Raw genomic sequence first — 22,994 nt, forward strand, 5'->3', positions numbered from 1 at the left:
CACCCCCAAATCCCCCCACACCAGTACCCTGAAATAAAGCAAGAAGCGTCCCCAATGCTGTCTCACCTGGCTGTCCGGGCGCTGTGAACCCCGCAGCCGTTGATCCGGACTCCCGCCGCTCCACTTCAGACAGCACCGACACAAACCCTCTTGACGGTGATGACGTGTCACTTTCTCCCGGCGTCCCAGCATCTTCTGCGCTGGACGCACTCTGAGCTGACCTGGATCCTTTCGCCAATCGATAATCCGGAAGGGCCAGCTATGGGCTGTCCACCATCTTGGAGGGGCATGTGCACCGGCGCCACCTTCTGGTGTACAGCCCCGTGCTTCTTGCTGTTGTAGGCTCTCCCCTGACGTGCAGGCACCCCTCGCCCACAGAAGGGGAGGAGCCTGCAGTACCCGGTACTTCAGCCCTGCCGTCTGCTGCCGCACGCTGGGGGGTCCCCCCCACCTCTCACAGAGTCCCGCCACACGCCTGGATTCGTCCCGAGCCGGGAGGACTTAGAAATGGGCTGTGAATGTTCCCCCCAGCCCGGAGGGTCCACGGAGGGGCTGGACCCTGGGGGTGTCCTCGATTATCAGGCGCGTCGGCGGCCTGGCCTGCCATGGCCGTCTTTCACTCGGCGGTGGGCTGACATTACCCACCGCCTCCCCCTGCAACAAGCTGGCTACCTTTTCCTGTAGCCAGCCTGAACCTCGGGCCTCTGCTGCCGCCCTCAGCCTCGCCAGAACCTCCTCCACGTCGGACATGGTGAGCGAGTTGAGTTGCCTACTCTTCCTCACTTTTGCTAAAATGATGCCTCCCTGCACGCGACCACCCCCTTTTATTAACTACACCCCACCCCTTTTCTCAGACAGCCCCTCTAGCTCCCTATTAACCCCTTACTTCCCGCCCCTTTACCCAAAACCCATCATGTCGGCCTCCCTCTATTTGTCCAGCCTCACTGGAGTCCGACACCTGTCAATTAGCTGTTTGAAGGGGTTACGGCTTGTCCTTCTCAGGCAGAGAGTTCCATAGTCTCACTGCTCTTACCTCAAAGAGTCCTCTTCTACGTTTGTGTAGTAGAAGTAGTAGATGTCCCCTTGTCAGAGTCACAGTCCTGGGAATAAATAGATCAAGGGAGAGATCTCTGTACTGACCCTTGATATATTTATACGTAGTTATTAGATCTCTTCTCAGTAGTCTTTTTTAAACTGAAAAACCTTAATTTTGACAAACGTTCTGGAAACTGTAGTCCACCCATTCCAGGTATTACTTTAGTGGCCCTCCTCTGAACCCTCCCCAGCTCTGCTATGTCTGTCTTGTTCACAGGAGCCCAGAATTGTACACAATACTACATGTGTGGTCTGACTAGTGATTTGTAAAGTGGCAGGACTATGTTCTCATCATGGGAATCTATGCCCTTTTGATGCACCCCATAATCTTATTGGCCTTGGCAGCAGCTGCCTGACACTGGTTTCTAATGCTTAGTTTGCAGTTCACTAAAATTCCTTAGTCCTTTTCCATGTCACAGGTACCCAATGTTTTACCATTTAGTACGTACTGGTGACATGTATTTTTCCTTTTCATGTGCATAAACTTACATTTGTCAGTGTTAAACCTAGTCTACCACTTCTGTGCCCAAGCCTCCAATCTAACCAGATCCATCTATAGCAGTATACTGTCCTCTTTGGTGTTAAACACTTTACAAAATTTAGTGTCATCTGCACAATACTGACCCCTAAGGTACCCCACTAGTGACGGTGACCCAATATGAGTGTGTACCCTCTGTTTTCTATCACTGACCCAGTTACTTACCCACATATGTACATTTCCCCCCAAGCATTTTCATTTTATGTACAGTACTAACCTTTTATGTGGCACAGTATCAAATTATTTATGGAAGTTAAGATATATGACATCGATTGACTCACCGCAGTCAAGTCTAGATCTTACCTCCTCATAAAAACTGATTCAATTAGTTTGACTGGACCGATCCCTCATGAAGGCATACTGATAAGGCGTTATTCACTCATTTTCATTGAGATATTCCAGAATAGCATCTTTTAGAAAAGCCTCACACGGTGTTTCCAAGCTCTGTTTTTGACCCCTTTTTGAATGTTAGCACCACATCTGCTAAACACAAATCCTGTGGTACACTCCCTGTCCTTAAATATTAGAAATAAATGTCTGTCTACTAAACTACTTAACTCTCTCAGGATGCGGGGGTCTATGCCATCTAGACCTGGGGATCATCTATTTTACTGTATTTTTCATCCTATAAGATGCAACTGCCCATAAGACGGAACCAGAGTAAAAATAAGAAAAAAATTATATTTTTCATTAGACCTCAGCTCAGACCCCCAATCAGAATGACCCCCAATCAGACCTTCTTGTGAATGACCCCATAGTCAGATCAGATAAAAAAAAATAAAAAAAATAAACTTACCTCTCCTGCTCCAGACGCCGCCCCCTTACATCCAGCGCTCTCATTCTTCCTGCCAAGCACTGTGATGTGACCAGACATGCACAGCGTGAGGACATAGTGCGCCGGCGTCCTCACGCTGTGCTCAGAGTGAGTGGCCGAAGACCAGGAAGCGGTGAGTACAGAACCCGGAATGGAAACGCTCATTAGTATTTGTCCATAAGACGCACTAACATTTTACCCCCACTTTGAGGGTGTGGAGTTCTTCTTATAGGGCGAAAATACGGTAATCTTTTTAAGACAGCGCTGCACTTCTTCCTAGGTCAGACAGGCCACTGGGAAGAGCAGTTCTAATTGCAGAAGCTGCGCCTGCTTGATCAGCAGCAGGGGTCCAGCTGTTCCTGACAGCCGAGCCCCTGATGTATACGCCAGCATCGGTGAATACATACATACATATTAACCCTTTGTATTCCGCTGTCAACACTGATCGCGGAATGCATGGGGTTTGCAGAGGGTACAGGCACCCTCCCCCAACCCCATCAGGTCCGCGCGTTGCGGTGAACCGGTGGCTGGAACGGCAGCCCGATGCCAGGGGAGGTAACTACCATAGCAGCAGACCATGTGACTGCTATGAGGCCCAAGGCAAAAGGGGGCCCAGTTGGGATCATACTTTCTACTGGGAGTGAAAACTTGGTCAGCACTCTGCCCTCTGAAGGAACAACTTTTAGCAACTGAAGCAGTGGAAAAAATGGTCCAAGGGTCATTGAAAGGAGTTTAAGCGGAAACCCTTCTGTCCTGTGTGGGGGGGCCTGGTTTGATCCTTGCTATGGGGCCCTTACTTTTATATGTATGCCACTGCCCAATGCCTTAGAGACATTGGGGCTTTCCTCCTATGGAAGCCTATGAGATCCATCCCTCAGTCTGAATCTCATACACAAGTCAATGCATTAAAATACACATGTATGGTAATGCATTGTAGAGGGGATCAGACCGCCAAACGTTGAAGTCCCACCAGGGGCGGACTGAGAACCCTCAGGCCCCCCAGGCAAAATAGATCAAGGGCCCCCTTCCAGGCCCCACCCGCCTCCAGCCATACCCATATCCCGCCTCCACCCCCCGGTCGCGGTCGTACCGCAATCATTACGCCCCTGATCCCATCACTACAGAAGTACAGCGCCCCATACCTCTTACATCCAGTGACGTCTCTTTTTATGTAGATGTTCTCTGTCCTAGTCTTCTCCTTTCAGACCAGACCACCATTTTGTCTCCATTTTCCATCATCCTACCATCTACTGGACAAATCATCCTACTACCCCCAATACTATGCCGCTGTGCTCCCCAATACTATACTGCAGAAACAGATAATAACCCTGATAATACCGGTACCACACAGCGCCCCCGCATGTAAAATACCCATTCTTTGTGGCCTCAGTAGAAGCCCTTATAGTGCCCTATAATATTGTGCCAGTAACAAGTGCCTCTCTTCCCCCCATGTGCAAGTAACAAGTGCCTCTCTTCCCCCATGTGCTAGTAATAAGCCCCCCATGTGCCAGTAACAAGTGCCTCCCCCCCAGATACGAGTAACAAGTGTCTCTCTCCCCCCATATGTAAAGTAACAAGTGCCTCGCTCCCCCCCATATGCCAGTAACAAGTGCCTCACTTCCCCTCATGTGCCAGTAACAAGTGCCTCTCTTCCCCCCATGTGCCAGTAACAATTGCCTCTCTTCCCCCCCATGTGCCAGTAACAATTGCCTCTCTTCCCCCCATGTGCCAGTAACAATTGCCTCTCTTCCCCCCATGTGCCAGTAACAATTGCCTCTCTTCCCCCCATATGCCAATAACAAGTGCCTCCCCCCCATGTGCAAGTAACAAGTGCCTCTCTCTCCCGCCATGTGCCAGTAACATGTGCCTCTCTCTCCCATGTGCCAGTAACAAGCGCCTCTCTCCCCCTCCCATATGCCAGTAACAAGTGCCTCTCTCCCCCTCCCATATGCCAGTAACAAGTGCCTCTCTCCCCCTCCCATATGCCAGTAACAAGTGCCTCTCTCCCCCTCCCATATGCCAGTAACAAGTGCCTCTCTCCCCCTCCCATATGCCAGTAACAAGTGCCTCTCTCCCCCTCCCATGTACCAGTAACAAGTGCCTCTCCCCCTCCCATGTACCAGTAACAAGTGCCTCTCCCCCCATGTGCCAGTAACAAGTGCCTCCCCCCCATGTGCCAGTAACAAGTGCCTCTCTCTCCCCCCCATGTGCCAGTAACAAGTGCCTCTCTCCCCCCTCCCATATGCCAGTAACAAGTGCCTCTCTACTTCCCCCTTATGTGCCAGTAACAGATAGTCCGGTATAAAAAAAAAAAAAAACACTTTTACTTACCCCCGCTGCGATGCAGGCCTCTTCCGGCCTGTGTCCCGAACTGTACGGCTCAGGCGGCGTGATGACATCATCATGCCGCCTGAACCGGCCTCTGATAGGCTGCCAGCACAAGGCCTGCAGCCTATCAGAGGAACAGGGAAGGGAGACCCTTCTCCTTCCCCTGCCCCACAGCACAGCCATCTGTATCGCTGTCCTGAGGACGACGATACAGATGACTATGGAGATGAACGGTTCCACAATGTAAGCGTTCATCTCACTGTGACCTGCCGCCGCGGGCCCCCTTCCTGGCCAGGCCCTCGGACCACGCCCGAAGTGCCCGACCGCTCAGTTCGCCCTTGAGTCCCACAGTAGGAAAAAAAAAAAAAAGTTAAAAAAAAGTTTAAAGTAAATAAAAAACGAGCCCCTTTCACATAATAAAGACATATAAGATTGTAAAAAATTGAAAAAACAAAACAAAAGAAAGAACAGACATAATAGGTATTCACTGCATCCTTAACAACCTGCTATATAAAAATGTCACATGATCCACCCCGTCAGGAGAACACCATAGAAAAATAAAAACAGTGCCAAAACAGTCATTTTTGGTCCCCTTGCCTCAAAGTGTAACACCAAGCGATCAAAAAGTCCTATGTACCCCATTATAGTAACAATCAAACAGTCACCTCATCCCAAAAAAAAATTTGCCTCTATATAAGACAATCGCACAAAAAATAAAAAAAAATATGTCTTTCAGAAAAAAGAAGATTTTTTCTTTTCAAAAATGCTTTTACTGTCAAACTTAAGAAAAAAAATTAACATATTAGATATCTCTGTACCTGTAATGACTGGTGTAACGGATCTCCTGGCACCCCGACTGGGTACCTCCATTGATGGATGCTCCTAGTGCTTCCTGAGGGCTCCAAGCACTCCACTTGACACCATAATCACTGCCGACCCCACGAACCGCTTGGTTGAGGTCTCACAGTCTTCCACCCACCCTGGGCCCAAGACCAGGATCCAACTTACAGTGGGTAGAACCGTGTTGTAATCCCAGGGGAGTATAATACCGATAGCAATCCCCAGAGTAAATATAGCTGTTCCCCCACACATGAGATGACACTCTATGTTGAGGGTAAAACAGGAGCTCACTTTATTGAAGATCAACTCTGTATATATACAGTTCAAGAAGTCTAACAACATAACGCAATCCACTATGAACAACATGCAAACAGACATCTTCACCCCCTCCATAATGAATGAATGAATAGGGAGAGAGGAGGCACATGTGATGGGATTATCTCCAGAGTCTATCATAGGGTGATCTACTCATCGAGGAGTCGGCTGCTCCTAGAGTCAGCTATCTTAATCCCATCACTAACACAATCAGTGGGAGTCTCAGTGCAGAGTTAACCCTTTTTGTGTTGCTGAATCCACACCATGCCTTTTTAATGGGCAATAGTAAATATGTGGCATATAAATTCCACACATAAATCAGGGTTCATAGTTCCTTGTAACCCGAAAAGGTCTGAGGGGGTCTCCATAGTTCTGGGTCCATAGTCTGTAGGAAGGAGGCTGGCCCTCCCGCTTCTCCAGCAGCCCCAGTGATGGTTCAGTCCGTCACAACTGGCTCTATAAAAAAAAATTAAAAATCACATAATCTACCCCCGTAAAAAATAAAATCACTGCCAAAATGGCCATTTTTTGCTCACCTTGCTCCAAAAAGTGTAATATTGAACAATCAAAAAATCTTATGTACCCCAAAAATGGTACCAATAAAAATGACAACCCTTCCTGCAAAATACAATCCTCTACACAAAATGATTGGCAGAAAAAAAAATATGGCTTTCAGAAAATGGAGACCCAAAAACATGATTTCTTTTTTCACAGATGCTTTTATTTTGTAAAACAAAAAGTAGACACATTAGGTATTGCTGCGTCCGTAACATCCTGCTCTATAAAAATAGATGAACATGATTTACCCCCTCAGGTGAATGCTGTAAAAAAAATAAAAACTGTGCCAGAACAGCCATTTTTGGGTTACCTTGCCCCAAAAATTGTAATATTGAACGATCAAAAAACCATGTGTATCCAAAAATGGTCCAATAAAAACACCAACTCTTCCTGCAAAAAACAAGTCTCTACACCAGACGACCGGCAGAAAAATAAAAAAAATATGGTTTTCAATAGATGAAGACAATGAAAAAAATGTTTGTTTGTTTTTTCCTAAAATTCTTTATTACGTAAAACCGAAACAAAAAAATAATAAAAATAAAAAATAGGCATATTTGGTATTGTTGTATCTGTAACAACCTGGTCTATAAAAATAACATGCGATCTATTCTGTTAGTTGAATACCCTGAAAAAAAGAAAAAAAAAATTGTGCCAGAACAGCATATTTTTATGACCTTTTTTTTTTTCACCAAAAAGCGTAATATTAAGCAATCAAAAACCATATGAACCCCAAAATAGTACCAATAAAACGGTCATCTTATCGTATAGTTTCCAAAATGGGGTAACTTTTTTGGGAATTTCTACTGTAGAGGTTCATCAGGGGGTCTTCCAACGTGAAATCTGCCCTCCAGATTTGTGCTCTTTCCCTTCTGAGCCCTATGTTGTGCCCATACAGCAGTTTACGACCACATATGGGGCGTTTCTGTAAATTGTAGAATCAGGGCAAAAAATATCAAATTTTGTTTAGCTGTTAACCCTTGCTGTGTTACAGGAGAAATGGATTAAAATGGAAAATCTGGAAAAAATAAAAAAGTGAAATTTAAAAATGTTTCCTTTTCTCCATTTTCCTTTAATACTTGTGGAACAACTAAAGGGTTAACAAAGTTTGTAAAACCAGTTTTGAATAAATTGAAGGGTTTCTACTATGTAAGGTTACCATCACGGTGCCTCCCATGACAGAGGTGAGAAGATCAGAGAGACTGGCGGCACGTGAGGGTACGTGAGGGTACGTGAGGGTTTTTTCCTTTCTGTGTTGTTGTTTGGTAATAACCACACCTCTTGTCAGGTGCAGCTTGTAGTCATTACTGAGGCCTATTTAGTTCTGACTCGCACTGCTTACCATTTGGTTGATTTTTCCTGCTGAGTTGGTTGAGCTGGTTTGTTGTTCCTTTGGATCTCCTGCTCCTCAATTCGGCCTTAAGCTAAGTGCATTTTGTCTTGCATTTTGTTGTTTGATTGTGTGTGTTGTTGTCTAGGCCTCAGGGAGACGCTGGTTCCTTCATCTGGGAAGGAACATGTAATCTGATTTCCTGCCACCATTCCTAGGGCCTTCCAGGGTCTTCAGGGCCTAGGTTCCAGTGTATGAGCATTTCCACCTTCAGGGTCTACTCATACTGGCAGGAGTAAGGGAGAAGTCTAGGGATTCCTAGGAGGTCACCATCCCTCTCCGTTAGCTTTGAGGCCTAGACTCCGGTCTATTCCTTCTGCGTGTCATTTGATGTTATCCCCTCCCCATTACTCGTGACAGCTACTTTCACATATGCATTTTTGCCTGATCTGGCAGAGATCAGAAAAAGTGCTTCTGTTATGAACTGATCCAGTTGCAATATCTTTTTAATATTTTTTTTTTAAACAGTTTTTATTAAGTTTTCAAATATTTAAAGAATAAACATACAAACAAAGGCAGTGTCGCACTGCTACCATTGGTATCCATTCTTACAAGTGCAAAGTAATTTACCAGTTGTAGTGTCCATGAACATACAGAGGCTGACAAAAACCCAACTAAGCTGTCAGTATTAGCCGTCCGCCTCCGTGGGATACAATAGCAGCCATCCCCGAGAGAGCCTTAATATTATAGACTGATATGATCCCTAGTGGGCTCCCGGGGTAGATGCCCTGATATTGTCTCATTCCTATTGTACTTTGTAGTAGTGAATTAGAGAACGACACAGACAAATAAAGAAAAGACTAGAACAAAAAACAGAGATGCTCAGGAGTGTTTGGGCTCAATGATCCCCCCCCCCCCCCCCAATTCAGGATAGTAGAACCGGTTCTTCGCCAGCTGTCATCTAGTTGCAATATCTTTAACATAGCAATAACGGATCCGGCATTAAAACCATTATAAGTCAATGGGCGCCCGATCAGTTTTCTATTGAAAACTATCTTGACTTGCATTGTGTGTCATGCTGGATCCGTTTTGCTCTGCATCCCATGCCGGATCCGTTTTGCTCCGCATCCCATGCCAGACAGAAAAGCGGTGTCCGGTATGGAAATGCAACCAAATGGAACGGAATGAATTCTGGTGCACTCTGTTCAGTTCGGTTTTGTCCCCATTAACAAAGAATGGGAACAAAACTGAAGCGTTTTTCTTCAGTATTGAGATCCTCTGCCGGATGTCCATACCAAAAAAGAAAAACGCAAATGTGAAAGTAGCCTTAGCCCCACAAAGTGACGTCATAACTGAACTGGTCCTTAAAAATTCGGGTTTTGGAAATGTTCTTAAAAATTTTAAGAATTGCTTCTAAAATTCTAAGCCTTCTAACATCCTAAAAAAATAAAAGGACATTTACAAAATGATGTCAACTTAATAGTAGACATATGGGAAATGTAAACTGATGATTTTATGAGGTATCTCTAACTGCCTTAAAAATAGAGAAATTCGAATTTAGAAAATTGCAAATTTTTCTAAATTTTCAGGAAATTTGGGATTTTTTTTCATAAAAAAAGATAAAAAACATATTGACTCAAATTTATCACTAACATAAAGTACAGCGTAAGCTATAGTAATGGGCGAGCACACTTCATTTGGCAATTTGAGAATATAAAACATAAAATATGAGAATATAAAACAATATAAAACAATGTGATAAAATACACTAAAATCCAATGAAAAACCAAGTGCAAGGTATATACTTCATAAAAGCTGACACCACCACATATGTCTGGCAAAGTCCACAAGATATTACAGCTGCTATTGGGATAGTTCCTAATTCGCACAGTGATCAACTAGTTATATTGTGCTAAAGTTCTGGATGATGTTGATTAAAGGGTTTCTATCACTTGGTATCAAATATTTAGGTGTCAGACACTAGCGATCCGCTAGTGTCTGCTCTAACAAACCATCCTAATATGATAGGTTTTGGGGCAGCCGTTTTGCTAAAATAACAACTTATATCTATATGCTAATGAGCCTCTAGGTGCTATGGGGGCGTCATTAGCACCTAGAGGCTCCGTCTACCTTCATAAACTGTCGCCGCCCAGCGCGTCCCTGCAGCCCGCCCATCTCCTGCTGAATGCGATCCTCTCCGTGCGCGTCTCTGTTCTGCGCATGCGCAGTGAATGTCTGACCGCTTCCCTGCTCAGACATCTCCACTGCGCCTGTTCCTCGGAGCACTATGATGTCATCGGCGCAGGCACAGTGGAGATGTCTGAGCAGGGAAGCGGTCAGACATTCACTGCGCATGCGCAGAACAGAGACGCGCACGGAGAGGATCGCATTCAGCAGGAGATGGGCGGGCTGGAGGGACGCGCTGGGCGGCGACAGTCTATGAAGGTAGACGGAGCCTCTAGGTGTTAATGACGCCCCCATAGCACCTAGAGGCTCATTAGCATATCTATATAAGTTGTTATTTTAGCAAAACGGCTGCCCCAAAACCTATCATATTAGGATGGTTTGTTAGAGAAGACACTAGCGGATCGCTAGTGTCTGAAAGCTAAATATGTGATACCAAGTGATAGAAACCCTTTAAAATCCTATAAGGATAAGTCCATATATAAATGCAGGTGTATGTCCCAAATGTTTGCGGTGCAAATATTCAGGAACTTGAATGTTCCAAAGATCGTTGGGAAATCAGTCTCTTGATTAGTATACTCCAATAGTCATTAGTGTTTTTTTGGCCACATGTATTATGGTCAATATGTTAATACCTTATAGCTTAAGTCCTCTTACCTTCCTCGATGTTTCTGGCAAGGGTCGGGCGGCGCGGGACAATACCAGCGTCTCACTCCGTACTCCTCTAGCCGGCGTACCCGAAATATTGCGGGAGTTCGGACGGGACTTCAGTGTATGCTTCGTCCGTGCTTCTTACTCTTCCGGCTTGGTACAAAGGAAGGAATCTTTTCGGTCTGTGAATCCTAGTACCGGTAATATTTTGACTGTCCTTTGAATTCGATTTTCATAGCGTGGCCACGCTTATAACTGCGGAGGTGCTTTTTACAGGTATCCGATCCGGCCCAGACACGTTTCGGGAATTAGCCTTCCCTTCATCTGTGGTATCGAGATACCTGTTTGCCTCAGCCTTTTATTTCCAAATGAGCACCCAAATTGTGGAGAACTGGATTTCCGTCTAGAAAAAGGGACTTTTCCTGCGTTTTTTTGGTACATGTGCGTTTTTTCTGCTATATGTTCCTTTTACCCTCGTGGACTTATGGTATAAACAAATTTGCTATTTGTAATTGCCTTACAGAGTAATGTCATTTTCAAATTTGTCATCACATAAATATACTTTCATGACCATAAATGGTTATGTCTTAACATCCTATTTCAATACCTATTCTTCGTGCATACTATAATATTTAAAATACCAATAAACATTTTAAGAATAAAAAAAATTTTTGTTTACAATATAAATTTATTAAAAAGAATTTTTAAAAACATGAAATTCGAGGATAAATTCATGGCGGATCCTTTAAAAATGTCTTTCTAACTTTAAAAATTAAAAGTTAGAAAGACATTTTTAAAGGATCCGCCATGAATTTATCCTCGAATTTCATGTTTTTAAAAATTCTTGTTAATAAATTTATATTTTAAACAATTTTTTTTTTTATTGATAAAATGTTTATTGGTATTTTAAATATTACAGTATGCACGAAGAATAGGTATTGAAATAGGATGTTAAGACATAACCATTTATGGTCATGAAAGTATATTTATGTGATGACAAATTTGAAAATGACATAACTCTGTAAGGCAATTACAAATAGCAAATTTGTTTATACCATAAGTCCACGAGGGTAAAAGGAACATATTGCAGAAAAAACGCACATGTACCAAAAAAACGCATGAAAAACGCATGCACAAAAACGCAGGAGAAGTCCCTTTTTCTAGACGGAAATCCAGTTCTCCAAAATTTGGGTGCTCATTTGGAAATAAAAGGCTGAGGCAAACAGGTGTCTCGATACCACTGATGAAGAGAAGGCTAATTCCCGAAACGCGTCTGGACCGGATACCTGTAAAAAGCACCTCCGCAGTTATAAGCGTGGCCACGCTATGAAAATCGAATTCAAAGGACAGTCTAAATATTACCGGTACTAAGATTCACAGACCGAAAAGATTCCTTCCTCTGTACCAAGCCGGAAGAGTAAGAAGCACGGACGAAGCATACACTGAAGTCCCGTCCGAACTCCCGCGATATTTCGGGTAAGCCGGCTAGAGGAGTACGGAGTGAGACGCCGGCATTGTCTCGCGCCGCCCGACCCTCGCCAGAAACGTCGAGGAAGGTAAGAGGATTTAAGCTTAAGCTATAAGGTATTAACATATTGACCATAATACATGTGGCCAAAAAAACACTAATGACTATTGGAGTATACTAATCAAGAGACTGATTTCCCAACGATCTTTGGAACATTCAAGTTCCTGAATATTTGCACAGCAAACATTTGGGACATATACCTGCATTTATATATGGACTTATCCTTATAGGATTTTAATCAACATCATCCAGAACTTTAGCACAATATAACTAGTTGATTACTGTGCGAATTAGGAACTATCCCAATAGCAGCTGTAATATCTTGTGGACTTTGCCAGACATATGTGGTGGTGTCAGCTTTTATGAAGTATATACCTTGCACTTGGTTTTTCATTGGATTTTTGTGTATTTTATCACATTGTTTTATATTGTTTTATATTCTCATGTTATACACGTGTGTAAATTACTATTGTGTGATTTAATGAAATTTTACTAAATTGCCAAATGAAGTGTGCTCGCCCATTACTATAGCTTGCATTTTTGACTTTACCAGAGGGTGGGTGTCCCTCTAATTGGGCTAATAGCACCTGTTCCCATATCTCGTTTGGAGTGAGCCACCATTTTGATTTTCTTATGAAGTACAATGTGTCATAAGAAAACAATCTCAGAATGGCTTGGATAAGTTAAAGCATTCCAGAGTTATAACCATATAAAATGACACGTCAGATTTGCAAAAATTGGCCTGGTATTGTATATTGAGAAAATGAGAATATAGATTATATATTATATATAGAGCCAATTGTGCTTAAGGCTTATGCTAGGAAATAAAAAAATTAAATTAAATGTCAGTAACCATGTGGTCGCAATTATGGCTGGGCCCCTAAGGGTACTTTCACACTAGCGTAGGAGGAATCCGGAAATCCGTGTTCAAACGGATACTATGTTTCCGGATCCGTTTGACAAATGCATTGAAATACCGGATCAGTCTCTCTGGTGTCATGTGGAAAAACGGATCCGGTATTTATCTTTTTTCACATTTATAAAAGGTCTGCGTATGCACAGACTGGAAAACTGGATATGTTGTTCCGTCACACTTGGTACCGGATCTGGTATTAATACATTTAAATGGAAAATAATGCTGGATCCGACATTCCGGCAAGTGTTCCGGAATTTTGGCAGGAGAAAATACTGCAGCATGCTGCAGTATTTTCTCAGGCCAAATACCGTAAAAGTGACTGAAACTGAAGACATCCTGATGCATACTGAACGGAATGCTTTCCATTCAGAATGCATGAGGACAAAACTGAAGCGTTCTTTTCCGGTATTGAGCCCCTAGGATGGAACTCAATACCGGAAAACTTTAACACTAGTGTGAAAGTAGCCTAAGCAAGGTGCGCACACAGGGCTTCATTTGCCATACGAACACCTCCAATTAGGCGAGGTGAGGCGATGCAGTTGAGTGCTGCATCGGGGCATAGGAGCAATATTTTCCTGCCCCACCTTTCCCTCTGATAAGCTTCAGGTATAGTGCATGTAGCCTGTCAGAGAACAGCACAGGAGGTGTGATAACGTAATCATCCTTACACCGCCTCAGCTGAGCAGCATACAACTCAGGAAACAGGCCGGAACAGCTACATGGAGATAAGTATTTGAGCATTTAGCCACACCCCTGTGCAAAAGTATATATAACGGTAATAAAATTTGTAACGGATAACCATCATGAATTCATGCAAAACCAGTCAGGCCTAACCAACATTCTGGGCATCTATGAGGAAGTATGTGCAAATCTGGATGTTGGTCACATGGGCATATATGATATATCTGGATTTTGCACAAGCATTTGATACTGTACAACAAAAGTCTTGTGTTGAAGCTACAAAATGCAGAGACTAGGGGACAAAATATGCACATAGGTACAGAATTAGTACCCACGTGGTAAGTTAACTAAGTTAAGAGTAGTCAAACTGTGGAATACCCCTACCCCAAGAGTAAGCAGTTTAATCGTTATTTTGAATTAATTGAATGCTCAATTTTTTTTTGGTCTCACTCTCATTTCTTCTTGTTGCATGTTGAAGCTCTACTTGGAACCTTGTTAAGATCCAACAATGTAAAATATGATTTTTTTTGCCATTTTTCAAATGCTCTTAAACTTTTGATCAGGACTTTACTATGACAGCATTTAAAAAAGGCTAGATACGTATCCAATAGTAAAAGGTCATTGAGTGTTTTAATTCATCTAACAATTAATGTGGTATAAATGATCTGAGAAAAACTATGTAACATACCTTCTTCGGCAATGCACATATTTCAAGACACCATGTCAGCAGGTATTGCAAAGAACATCTTTCTGGAATATAATCAGGTATGACCACACCTATGAAAAGAAAACTGCAAAATTATTACTTTGTAGTGAAATCATGTATATGCCAAGATAGTGAAATGTGTGGTTTGATCTGATTTCATCGTTATTAGGAGCCTCAGCTCTCAGACAAAGTCCTGGATTTACTATTGTGTCTGCACCAAAAATCTGTCAAAAAAAAAGGCACAAATTGCCGAATCTGGGATTTTCCTTTTTTTTTCGCTCGATATGCGTAAGATGTGCCTTTTGAGCCAAAATTTCTGCATAATTATTTTTAAACGAAGAAGTTCCTCTCTTACCCATCCCAGGAACAATGCATGTATCATAGTACTAGATATACACTTAGACTAATCTCATTGTGTAGAAGAGACAAGGTAGTTATTCTGCCAGATTTCTTTCAATATAAAAGTAATAGATCAGGGCAGCACTATCAGTAACAAAGAAAATGGAGTGCCAGCATTTGAGATGTATCCAAACATCAAAGATAAATAAAAAGAAGACCGTGGCACTTCACGTCAAGCATGGGTGAATAAAGGACTACACATTTTTTCACCGTATGGAAGTGCTGCTGTCTTTTTCTTTATATATATTGTGACACAGTGAGAGGTTTGGTCTGGGAAAACCGGTATTTTCCTCCCAGCATGTGCTGCTGGGCTGATTTACAACCAGGTGAGGTCAAATACCGGACCGGATTTTAAATGCCGGTCCGGGTTTTGGCAGCACCTGGCTGTCCTTAAATAGGCAGCTGGGCTCAGAAGCCAGGTCTCTGTGTTGGGATCTGGGAGCCTTGTGTCTGGATGAAGGCTTGCTACCTGTTTGGCGTGAAAACAGGTTTGTGCTACTATCAGAAAGGACTCTGAGGCAGAATTGCCGCATGGTGTGAATTATTACCAACCCTGGGAACCTGAGACCAAAAGGCCAGCGGTAGGGGTGACCGCCACTTCGGTGGAAGAGGAGGAGACAACCCCGCTAAGTGTGATGGTGGGAGACATGGAGATCTAACCCACCAACACATTCTCGGGGGTCACCTGGGGCTGCAGAAAATTCAGGATCGTATTCTACAGCAGTTTTACTGGCACAGCATATTCAAAGAAGTGGAAGAGTTTTGTAAGCCTTGCCTGACCTGCCAGATAACTAGCCCCAAGCCACATTTCCGTAGTCCCCTAGTAGCTCTACTGATTATCGAAGTACCGTTTGACCGAATAGCTATGGACCTCATAGAACCAATACCGAAGTCCGCCAGAGGGCATCAACACATCTTAGTCATTCTAGACTATGCCACTCGGTACCTGGAGGCAGTGCCACTGTGACATACCTCGGTCAAACTCATAGCTAAGGAGTTAATGGAGATGTTTTGCCAAGTAGGACTACCTAAAGAGCTTCTGACAGACCAAGGGACCCCTTTTATGTCCAAGGTGATGAGGTAAGTTGCGGCACATAAAACAACTATGGACGTCCGTTTATCATCCGCAAACGGATGGTCTGGTAGAACGGTTTAACCAAACATTAAAAAATATGTTGAAAAAGGTAGTGTCTAAAGATGGGAAGGACTGGGACCTCCTTCTGCCCTATCTCATGTTCAGTGCGAGAGATACCCCAGGCCTCTACTGATTTCTCACCCTTCGAACTGCTATATGACAAACACCCTTGCGGTCTCTTGGACGTGGCCAAAGACGCGTGGGAACAACAACCCTCTCCACATAAAAGTGTCATTGAGTATGTTACCCAGATGCAAGATCGGATAGAGACAGTGGCCGCCCATTTAACAGTGACCTTCACACTGTCTGAACTTTTGACACTGACCACCCCTTTAACAGTGACCTTCATTGTGGCCGCCTCCTTAATTAGTGACCTCTACAGTGCCCGCCCCATTAACAGTGACCTGCATAGTGCCAGCCCCTTTAACAATGACCTCCACAGTGCCCACCCCTTTAACAATGACCACCCCTTTAACAGTGACATTCATAGTGCCCGCACCTTTAACAGTGACTTCCACAATGCACGCACCTTTGACAGTGACACCTTTTTAACAGTGCCCTCCCCTTTAATAGTGACCTCCACAGTACCTGCCCCTTTAACATTGACCTCCACAGTGCCAGCCCCTTTAACAATGACCACCCCTTTAACAGTGATCTCCACAGTGCCCGCCCTTTTAACATTGAACACCCCTTTAACAGTGATCTTCATAGTGGCCGTCCCTTTAACAGTGACCTCCACAGTACCCACCACTTTAACAGTGACTTCCACAGTGTCTGCCCATTTAACAGTGACCTCCATGGTGCCTGCCCCATTAACAGTGACCTCCACAGTGCCCGTCCGTTTAATAGTGGCCCCTGCCCCCCATGCATGTAGCAGTGGAGTTGTGCCGTCATACATCATATGACTGAATATTTAAGGACCTGAGAACTGCTAAAACCTGTGATCAGTTGTTATGGCAACGTGGAGTAGGACCTGCGAGCTTCATTTGGCTAATAAGGGACATGTGACCGTGTAAATGGCAGTTCGGATTTAAGTGAAAGGCTTGCTGGCTTCTATTGGCTGCTGCAGGTCATTTTTGGGGAATCTCTCAGGAACGTCCTAGAGAGCTGAGACCCGGTCTAAAAGCTTCCCGGACACCTGATGTACCTGTGTGCCAAATATGGTGAAGATCGGTCCAGTCATTTGGTCGCGCATAAAGAACAGATAGACAGAAACTTCATCTATATCATTTTATGTGTCACATAACAGTGACCTCTAATGTAACCACCCCTTTAACACTGACCTCCACAGTGCACACCACTTTGACAATGACTGCATCTTTAACAGTGACCTGCACAGTGCCTGACCCTATAACAATGACCTCCACAGTGCCTGCCCTTTTAACATTGACCTCCACAGTGCTCGCCCCTTAAACACTGACATCCCCTTTAACAGTGACATTTATAGTGCCCGCCCCTTTAACAGTGACTTCCACAGTGCCCGCCCCTTTAACAATGACCTCCACAGTGCGCACCCCTTTAATAGTGAGACTGTGCGCAGGCGCGATGCGATCCCGGCCAGTGAGGGTGCCGGGCGCATGCGCTGAAGATAGCCGGGGACACTAGTAGATGCCCAGCAAAGTGAATATTGATGAGCTGGGCGGCGCTTCAAACGGCAGTTGTGGCGAGGCTGGCTGGGCGCAAGCTGAGGTGAAACACCGCCCCTTGGGCAGATTGAACCCGATTCCAGCAGGTTATAAAACTTCACATTACTGTAGTTATAAGGTGGACAGGGGGGATACTTACATGATTCTTATACACTTTATAAGACCTGTATGGTCATATATATACCTTAATATGTTTTTTGGCCCTGTCAGTGTCCCTTTAAGGACCAGGCTATTTTTTGCAAGTCTGACCAGTGTCACTTTATGTGGTGATTACTTTAAAACGCTTTGACTTAGCCAAGCCATTCTGAGATTGTTTTTTCATCACATATTGTACTTCATGACACTGGTAAAATGGAGAAAAATAATTAATTTTTATTTATAAAAAAAAAATACCAAATTTACAAAAAATTTGGAAAATTAGCAAATTTCCAAGTTTCAATTTCTCTACTTCTATAATACATAGTAATACCTACAAAAATAGTTATTACTTTACATTCCCCATATGTCTAATTCACGTTTGGATCATTTTGGGAATTACATTTTATTTTTTGGGGACGTTACAAGGCTTAAAAGTTTAGAAGCAAATCTTGAAATATTTCAGAAATTTTCAAAAACCCACTTTTTAAGGACCAGTTCAGGTCTGAATTCACTTTGTGAGGCTTACATAATAGAAACCACCCAAAAATGACCCCATTCTAGAAACTAAACCCCTCAAGGTATTCAAAACTGATTTTCATAAATGTCATTAACATTTAGGTTTTCCACAAGAGTTAATGGCAAATTTCAGAATTTCACTTTTTTGGCAAATTTTCCATTTTAATCAATTGATTCCAGCAACAAAGCAAGGGTTAACAGCCAAATAAAACTCAATATTTATTGCCCTGGTTCTGTAGTTTGGAGAAACACCCCATATGTGGTCGTAAACTACTGTAAGGGCACACGGTAGGGTGTAGAGGGAAAGGAGCGCCGTGTGGTTTCTGGAAGGCAGATTTTGCTGGACTGGTTTATTTACACCATGTCCCATTTGAAGCTCCCCTGATGCACCCCTAGAGTAGAAACTCCATAAAAGTGACCCCATATAAGAAACAACACCCCTCTAGGTATTTAAAATTGATTTTACAAACTTTGTTAACCCTTTAGGTGTTCCACAAGAGTTATTGGCAAATGGAGATGAAATCTCAGAATTAAAATTTTTTACCAAATTTTCCATTTTAATCCATTTTTTCCAGTAACAAAGCAAGGGTTAACCGCCAATCAAAACTCAGTATTTATTGCCCTGATTCTGTAGTTTGCAGAAACACCCCATATGTGGTCGTAAACTGCTGTACGGGCACACGGTAGGGCATAGAGTGAAAGGAGCGCCGTGTGGTTTTTGGGAGGCAGATTTTGCTGGACTGGTATATTTACACCATGTCCCATTTGAAGCTCCCCTGATGCACCCCTAGAGTACAAACTCCATAAAAGTAACCCCAATTTGGAAACTACGCGATAAGGTGGCAGTTTTGCTGGGACTATTTTTAGGGTAGATATGATTTTTGGTTACTCTGTATTACATTTTTGTGAGGCAAGGTTACCAAATATAGAAACTCTGAAATTGAATCTCCATTTGCCATAAACTGTTGAGGAACACCTAAAGGGTTAATAAAGTTTGTAAAATCAGTTTTGAATACCTTGAGGGGTGTAGTTTCTTAGATGGGGTCACTTTTATGGAGTTTCTACTCTAGGGGTGCATCAAAGTTTCTTCAAATGGGACATGTTTTTATTTTATTTTTTTGACAGTGTTCATCTGAGGGGTTAGGTCATGGGGTATTTTTATAGAGCAGATTCTTACGGACATGGCGATACCTTATATGTCTACTTTTTTAAAATTTATTTAGGTTTTACACTATATTATCCTTTTATAAACAAAAAAAAAAAAACATTTTAGTATCTCCATAGTCTAAGAGTCAGTTGTTTTTTTTTAGTTTTTAGCCGATTATCTTAGGTAGGGGCTCATTTTTTGCGGTTTTATTGGCACTATTTTGGGAGGCATATGACTTTTTGATCGCTTGCTATTACACTTTTTGTGATGTAAGGTGACAAAAAAATACCTTTTTTTGCACTTTTTTTATTACCGTGTTCATCTGAGGGGTTATGTCATGGGGTATTTTTATAGAGCAGATTCTTACGGATGCGGCGATACCTAATATGTCTACTTTTTTATTTTTTATTTTAGTGTTACAAAATAATATTTTTGAAAAAAAATATTTTTGTTTTAGTGGCTCAAGTCTGAGAACCATAGTTTTTTTCCGATTGTCAGTGGCTAAATGGAATTAAATTGGAAGGGGGTAAATTTAGTACTCCATGGAAGTGTGATACTCCCTGAAGCAACCATCAATGCAGAGGCCCGGATGATCGGGGCACGTGTCACACTGAGTGGTGGTGTCCTTCCGTATCCCCCTCCTGTTACACACTCTGCACTTTTTTTTAGGACCGTCCCTTCTTTCCAGTATGGGGGACCACACCTGGAAAGTGTTGGCCAGGGACGATCCGGGCGCCTCCAGTTCCCGAGGTACTTCGGCCTGCTCTTTCCCGGTCAGAAAAGATCAGGTCCTTGAGGACTGCCTCATAGAACTGCAGGAATTTCCCTGTGTTGCCAGCGCTCCGGGACAGCACGAAAGAGTTGTACAAGGCAAACTGTACCAAGTAGACCGCAACTTTTTTGTATCATGCCCTGCCCGGGTTTTGCGTATGGCATTATATGGCTTGAGGACTTGATCAGAGAGATCAACTCCTCCCATATACCGATTGTAGTCTTCGATACAATCGGGCTTGAGGAACATTGCCGCGACACCTTTCACAGGGACAGGGGTGATGCCGTTACCGTGAATTGTGGACAGTACAAGGACATCCCTCTTGTCCTTATATCTGACCAGCAACAGGTTTCCACTGGTAAGGGCACGGGTCTCACCCCTGGAGATAGGTACCTGGAGGGGGTGGATAGGGAGGCCGTGTAGATTTTTCCGCACGTTCCCACAAGCGGACGTGGATCTGGCGGCGAGAGACTGGAACAAGGGAAATCTAGTATAAAAGTTATCCACGTACAGGTGGTAAACTTTATCTAGCAGTGGGTGCATAAGGTCGCACAAGAGTTTCCCGCTAACACCCAGAGTGGGGGGACATTCTGGGGATTGAATACAGGAATCTTGCCCATCGTACACACAAAACTTGTAAGTGTTCCCTGAGGTACTCTCACAAAGTTTGTACAGCTTCATGCCATACCTCGCCCGCGTAGAGGGAACATACTGGCGGAAAATGAGAGACTCATCAACCGCGACCTCACTTCCAGGTACATAAATTGGCCCCAAAGTGATTGATGATCGGCCTGATTTTGAACAGGCGGTCATAGGCAGGATCACCTTGGGGGGGACATGCTGCATTATCTGCATAATGCAGGCATTTCCGGATGGCCTCAAACCGGGTACGTGTCATGGCCATACTGTAAAGTGGGGTCTGGTAAAGGATGTCCCAACTCCAGTAATGCCTGACACTGGTTTCTTTGACTAGGCCCATGTGCAGCACGAGGCCCAAAACGTCCTCATCTCGGCTGCACTGACCGGGGTCCAGCAACCGGCCCTAGCCAAAAAGGAGCCCGGGTGTTGAGCAATGAACTGTTGGGCGTACAGGTTCATTTGCTCCACCATCAGATTCACAAAGTGGTCACTGAAAAAAAAGACTAAAATAGTCATATTCAGTGAAGCCCGCTGTGGGAATCTGGATTCCTGCTTGGCCAACAAAATTAGGAATCACAGGCTCAAAATGCTCTGGGGTACACCAGACAAGTTCACCGGTAGGGGGCTCAGGTGGACTTATCTGGTGGGACGGAAAACTAGTACGAGCCCCAGTGCTGCACGTACTATTGGGGGCCACAGTGTCCCTGGCATGGTGGTCCCTTTGTTCCGCCTGGCGGCGTCTCTGCCGCCTCGGGGGCTCATCATCATCGCTAGATGATGAGGACACAGATGACAAGAGGAAAGTGGGGTCATCCTCGTCCTCACTGGGACTCTCGGATTCGGAGGCAAGCATGGCGTATGCCTCCTCGGCCGAGAACGTCCGGCGGGCCATAGGGGAGTGTGTGTGTGTGCGTGGAAAACTTTATTCAGTGTGCATGTGTGTGGAGGATGGGTGTTCGCGTACTTTGCCCTACACCTAACAGAAAAAAAAAAAAAACAACTAACAAAAAAAAATTGAAAATCCCAAAGTGTAAATAAAAAAAAAAGAAAAGAAGATTCAAACGCGCTGATCAGGGGTGGGCGATGTGCTAAGAGTGCCGGCCACAGTCAGTGCATGCATAAAAAAAAAAAAAAGCTGGGGGATCTAGACCACAATAAAAAAAACTATTTTTTCCCCTAACTCTACCTCACAAAAAAACTTATAGTACAGCCGAGCTCCTCTCTCTCCCGCTCCACGGACCTGCATGAGCGGGGAGAGGAGCTCCAGCAATTCAAAATTACCGCTGCGCCCACCCACCTGCCCAACGGGCCAATCAGAAGCGATCCTGAGAGGTGGCATGACTGCCACCTCTCAGGATCGCAGGACGGTGATTGGTGGTGTATTATAAAACTACCGATCACCGTCCTATTCCGGGTTATAGGGTCACCAGAGACCCGAATAACCCGGAAATGCAGCAATCCGCAGTCTGAATTGATGCGATCGCTGACACGGGGGGAGGTCACAGGATGGACCCCCCTGGGCATTGTACCAAGGTGCCTGCTCAATGATTTGAACAGGCACCTTGTTCCCATCACTGCCCGCCTGTGTCCTTAAGTACCAGGACATCAGGGCGTACCTGTAGGCTCTGTGTCCGTAACAGGTTAAGGACCTGCGACCTGCTGAAACCTGTGATCAGTTGTTATGGCAACCTGTAGTAGGACCAGCAAGCTTCTATTGGCTGATGTGACCGTGTGTATGGCAGTTGGGATATGAGTTAAAGAATTGCAGGCTTCTATTGGCTAATGCAGGTCATTTTTGGGAATCTCTCAGGAACGGCAAGTCCTAGAGAGCTGAGACCTGGTCTAAAACCTTCCCGACACCTGATGTACGTGTGCCAAATTTGGTGATCATCAGTCCAGCCGTTTAGTCGCGCATTAAGAACGTCTAGATAGACAGAAACTCATTTTTATATATATAGGAGACTAGCAAAAGGACCTGGCTTTGCACAGGTATAGTTCATCTATTTAATTTTATGTTTCAGTGGGTCGTAAAAATGTATCGACAGTTTCCCCTATAACAGTGACCTCCACAGTGCCCGCCCCGTTAACATTGACCTCAACAGTGCCCGCCCCTTCAATAGT

General features: G+C 44.0%; 1 protein-coding gene across 2 annotated transcripts in view; it reads right to left on the reverse strand.

Moving 5' to 3' along the window:
• The window catches only part of MTRR (5-methyltetrahydrofolate-homocysteine methyltransferase reductase), a 1,123,497-nt gene that overhangs the window by 713,511 nt on the left and 386,992 nt on the right, over positions 1 to 22,994 (reverse strand). For both annotated transcript variants that reach the window (XM_040431866.1, XM_040431867.1), the window contains exon 8: positions 14,464 to 14,552. In XM_040431866.1, the coding sequence (XP_040287800.1) occupies positions 14,464 to 14,552 (89 nt within the window). The remainder of the gene's footprint in view (positions 1 to 14,463; positions 14,553 to 22,994) is intronic.

This window comes from Bufo bufo, chromosome 5, assembly GCF_905171765.1.
Source record: "Bufo bufo chromosome 5, aBufBuf1.1, whole genome shotgun sequence".
NCBI lineage: Eukaryota > Metazoa > Chordata > Amphibia > Anura > Bufonidae > Bufo > Bufo bufo.